The sequence below is a fragment of the Erithacus rubecula genome (assembly GCF_903797595.1).
Source record: "Erithacus rubecula genome assembly, chromosome: 8".
NCBI classification, from domain to species: Eukaryota; Metazoa; Chordata; class Aves; order Passeriformes; family Muscicapidae; genus Erithacus; species Erithacus rubecula.
Genome location: NC_136659.1, coordinates 23,213,893 through 23,218,659, shown reverse-complemented (window position 1 = coordinate 23,218,659; position 4,767 = coordinate 23,213,893). Strand labels below are relative to the sequence as shown.

Here is a 4,767-nt window from a genome sequence, read left to right as displayed (position 1 = left end):
GAGGGAATTAAAAATGTCGATGTTCAAACCCTTAGAGCAAGGACCAAGAGGGGATGTGACATCTGTCCATGAGCATCTCTTAAAGTACAGACCCCAGCCAGGCAAACTAACACAGTGGCTGGGTACACTAAATTCCTTGATTGCCTTTTAAGCAGACTGTAAGTGAAAAGTGCTGTCAATGGCTGAGACAGCCAAAATAACCTGCAACCAGTCCCTGGGGAGGGTTTCTCTAGGTGGAATGGGAAGCTCCAGCCCTCTCCTGGCAGGAGGGGATGAACCATAGCTGGCTCTGCACATCAAAAACTCTCAGGCTAACTGGATTGCATTTCTTAATGGAGGTTAATGGGTTGCTAATCCCCTTACAGGCATTGCAGCTCGGTGCCACTGCTGTATTTTCCCCTCTGCAGCTGCACACAGCACTGTCAGGGCGGGTGGTTTCAGCACTGGGTAACCCCGAGGAAATTCCCTTAAATTAGGAAGCTCCCTTAAACTGACCTGATGCCAAAACTCTTGAAACCTCGTGGTTTAGGGCCGGTATTTTTATGATAAGAATTAATCTTCTTTCTATCTATCTATCTATCTATCTATCTATCTATCTATCTATCTATCTATCTATCTATCTATCTATCTATCTATCTCTATCTTTGTTATTATTTACTTTTTCTGCAGTTCTGGTCACGTTATCTATGTATCTATGTATCTATCTATCATCTATCTATCTATCTATCTATCTATCTATCTATCTATCTATCTATCTATCTATCTATCTATCTATCTATCTATCTATCTTATTTACTTTTTCTGCAGTTCTGGTCACGTTTTCTGTTCCTGTTTTGACATCTACCTGCTGCTTATTCTCTTTAAAAACAAGGTGAGGGAACGGAACTGCCCCTTCTCCTTTTGTGCTGTGCCCTCCGTGGGTGGAATCCCTGGAATGACTCCGCGGGAGCGGCGCTCAGGCACCGCCCGGTCTCACACTGTGCCACAGCATGGGGCAGGCTGGAAGGGACCGCGCGGCATCTGCTCAGCGCTCCCTGCTCGAGCAGGGCCATGGCGGAGCACAGGGCACAGCCTGCGCTCGCAGGTGTCCCCATGGGCGGATCCTCCCGCCGGGCCGCAGCAGCTCCGCCGGGCCGGGCCGTGTCACTGCGCTCCACCCGCGTCCCGCCCGCCCGCCTCACTTCCGCCGCGCCTGCGCGCTGCGGCTCCCTCTGCGTGTCTGCGCCGGCGGAAGATGGTGAGTGAGCCCGGGCCCGGCTTGTGCCATCCGCTGCCATCCGCTGCCATCCGCGCCGGGGCCGCCGCGCTGAGCCCGCGGGCCGCGCCCGGGGCAGCGCGGAGCCGGGCCCGAGGATGCGCCGCGTCCCCGAGCCGGGCCCGGCTCCGCGCTGCGCCGCGCCAGCGGCTCGCTCCGTGCGGGCGGCCGGGGGGAGGCCTGGGTGAGGGCAATGGCAGCGGGGCGCAGAGGGGCTGCAGCGCTCCGCGCCACCGCCGGCTGGCCCCGGACGGACGGGACTCTGCCCCGAGTGCCCGGCGGGAGCTGGGCGGCGGCAGCAGCGGCAGCCCGGCCGCATTTCATCGCTGATGCGCCAGGGGAGGGCAGCGAGGAGCACTGGGGGCTGGAACAGCTCTCATGAGCACAGGCTGAGCGAGGTGGGCCTGTTCAGCCGCAGAAGAGGCGACTGAGGGGGGAATTTATGTTCATTATGTAATAATATAATAATCAAATAGTTAAAATAGTGAATGATTATCCAAAAGGGGCTGTCAACAGGCAGGAGCCGGGCTCTTCTCGGTGGGGCCAAGCAGTAGGACAGTGCACAGAAGGCCCGGCTGAACACGGGGCAGAAGTTCCTTGCTGTGCAGAGAGCGTGTGGAGTGTCCCTCAGTGGATTTCCACTCAGGAACCGTCTGGGTGCAGCCCTGAGCCGTGGGCTCTGGGTGACCCTGCTTGAGCAGGGAGGTTGGAGCAGTGATCCCTGTGGTGCCATTCCCTGGCTCTGTGCATAGTTCCCAGCCCGGCTTTAGGGTGCTCAGCACTCGGCTGCCATGAGGGAACGAGGCTGTCCCTGCAGAGCTGAAGCTCCTTCTGGTTTGCCTCCCAACAGGCCAAACGCACCAAGAAGGTCGGGATCGTGGGTAAATATGGGACCCGGTACGGTGCATCCCTTAGGAAAATGGTGAAGAAGATTGAAATCAGCCAGCATGCCAAGTATACCTGCTCCTTCTGTGGCAAGGTGAGAGATCTCCTTCCCCTCCCAAAAGCCTTTAAAAATCACATTGTTATTGATGCTAGAAAGAAGATTTGATGCTTCAGTAATTTTTGTACTGAAATGAAATGTGTCTAGTTCCAAGACAGTGTAGTAAACTTTGGGCTACTGTCAGGCCTTGGAAAAGAGAGTAGACATTTCACATGGATGTTTAGTGACATGAAAAAATGTTTAGTTAAACGAAAACACAGTATTATATTTCATGACACAAAAGGATGAGCAGTGTTGCCATATTATATGTTTTACATAATTAATGAAATCGACCTTACGGAATTAAAGTGTCACATTTGTTATCTTGATAGTTAAGGCTTCCCTTGGGCTTTTTCTTCCTTTCAGTAAATTTTTACAGCATACCTGGTAGAGGAACAGAGCTTGCTTTTCCCACTTTAACTTCTGATAGCAATTGGGTTTTTTTTTGTGTGCTGCAAACTCTGGATGGGGAAGAATTTCTGAGAGGAAGTAATCTTAACTGCATGCGTACATAATTAAAACTTGCTGTTAAATCTATTTTTTTGTCAGTTTGAAAGGCCCATCAGCTTATGCTTTGCACATATTTTTTTATTGATATCTGTAGAGTAGGAATCTTTAAAGTGGCTGGAAATTTAAAAATATTTTAATCATGGGGTTTTTCGTACTTTGATTTGTTGTGGTTTTGTTTGTTTTTAACTTACTGCCTTTCACATATGAAGTCAGAATGTTCATAGTCTTGCTTGCAGAGCTGCCTAAATCAAGCATAACTGTGGGCAAACCTGTTGTCATCTCTGCAAGGTGATGGGTACCTGCATGGGGAGGGAGTTCCATACCCCCCACCCAGTCTTTAGATGCTGTTTGAAGTGGGTCTGGGTTGAGCAAGCTGGGCTTGCCCCAGGAGTCCTGGGGACAGGTGTTACATGAGCACCAAACCAGGTGACAGTATCAGTTGTTATGACCTAGATAACTCCTTACTATTTTTCTCCTTCAGCTAAGCTGAAGTTTTGATGATGCCTTCAGAAATGACCCAGTTCATATTTGAAAGGGAAAGTGTTTCAGAATTTGAGTAAAAGGATTGTCTAACCCTTTCTTGTCTTGGCTTATAGGAGTGCTGTGGTGTGATGCTGGAGTCCTTGCCTGAAGTTTCTTGTTTGGCTTTTTCAGCTGATGGAAAGTGACTTTTTTTTTTTCCTCCTTTTTTGTCGGTTCCAGACCAAAATGAAGAGGAAAGCTGTGGGTATCTGGCATTGTGGATCCTGCATGAAGACAGTTGCTGGTGGTGCCTGGACTTACAAGTAAGGAAACGAAGAAGCTCCAATCAATATTTATTCTCACATAGCTGAGGCCTAATGCTTAAAGCTTTTGACTTTTTATCAGTGTTTTGGTTTTTTTCTATGTACTAACCAATGAGTAGATCTGTCTTGTGATAGTGATGGGGGGAGTTTCCTATTCTGTTAAAATTTGATTGCTGTAGACCAAAGTCAATCTGACTGCTATTCTTTGCAATAGGCAAAGCCAGATTTATTCTAAGAAAAGTTATTTTCATGTTTTCCTTTTGTTGTAAAAGCAAAAAGCTCAAATTGCAATAACCTCTATTGTGAGGGTGCTGTGGTTAGTCCCTTCCTTTGCTCTCCTTCCCCCACAGTTCTGTAGGAGACTCTTGCCCCAGGCGTAGGGGTGGTGAGGGAGCTGAGCCCCCACGCTGTGCTCGTGCTGGTGCTTGACTGGGAAATTGGGGTGGGGTGTGGCTTGTGAGGTTCCATGTGCTTCATGGACCAAGCATGAAGCTTTGTTGTCAGGAAAATCAAAGTGGAGTTAGACCCTGCTTGACAGCGCAATCAAATGATAACAATTTGAAATTATTAGTGCTTTCTCAAAAATAAATAATAACACCAGCACAGTTGTTCTGCCACATGCAAATGACTCTGCTTCTTCCTCCAGTACCACCTCTGCAGTGACAGTCAAATCTGCCATCAGAAGACTGAAGGAACTGAAAGACCAGTAGAAGCTACTTCCTGTTCTCCTTGTGAAACATCCTTTTTTCTGCACTGTCAAGATCTGTCCTTTTATTAATAAAAGGGTGATGATGGAGTGGAATCATGTTTGTCTTTTGTGAAAAAAGTCCTGTCATGTGTGGTGAGTGTCAGCTGCCCACCAAAGCTGCCCCATCACTGCCTTCCTCTATAGGACAAGGGAGAGAAAATAGAGAACGAAAGGTCTGTGGTTTGAGATAAATGCAGGGAAAGATCCCTCACCAGCTGCTGTCATGGGCACACCAATTCCAATCACTCCTCCCTTCTTCCCAGGCCTCCTCCCAGCAGCTGCACAGGGGGATGAGGAATGGGGGCTGAGTCCATCACATGCTTACTGCTGCTCCATTTCCTCAGGGGAAGGGCTCCTCTCAATTCCTCTGCTCCAGTATGGGTCCCCCATGGTGTCACAAGTCCTGTCACAGGGCTTCCTACAGTGTCACAGCTTCCTTTGGACATGGCCCTGCTTCAGCATGGAGCCCTGCATGGGCTGTAGGACT

At 49.2% G+C, this 4,767-nt stretch overlaps 1 protein-coding gene across 1 annotated transcript; it reads left to right on the top strand.

Annotated features, from left to right (window-relative positions):
* Nucleotides 1-1,154: 1,154 nt before the first annotated feature.
* RPL37A (ribosomal protein L37a) lies at nt 1,155-4,334 on the top strand. Its single transcript, XM_079310912.1, has 4 exons — nt 1,155-1,237; nt 2,106-2,234; nt 3,450-3,532; nt 4,179-4,334. The coding sequence occupies exons 1-4, from the start codon at nt 1,235-1,237 to the stop codon at nt 4,240-4,242; spliced, it is 279 nt and encodes a 92-aa protein (XP_079167038.1). The 5' UTR covers nt 1,155-1,234; the 3' UTR covers nt 4,243-4,334.
* The last annotated feature ends 433 nt before the right edge of the window (nt 4,335-4,767 follow it).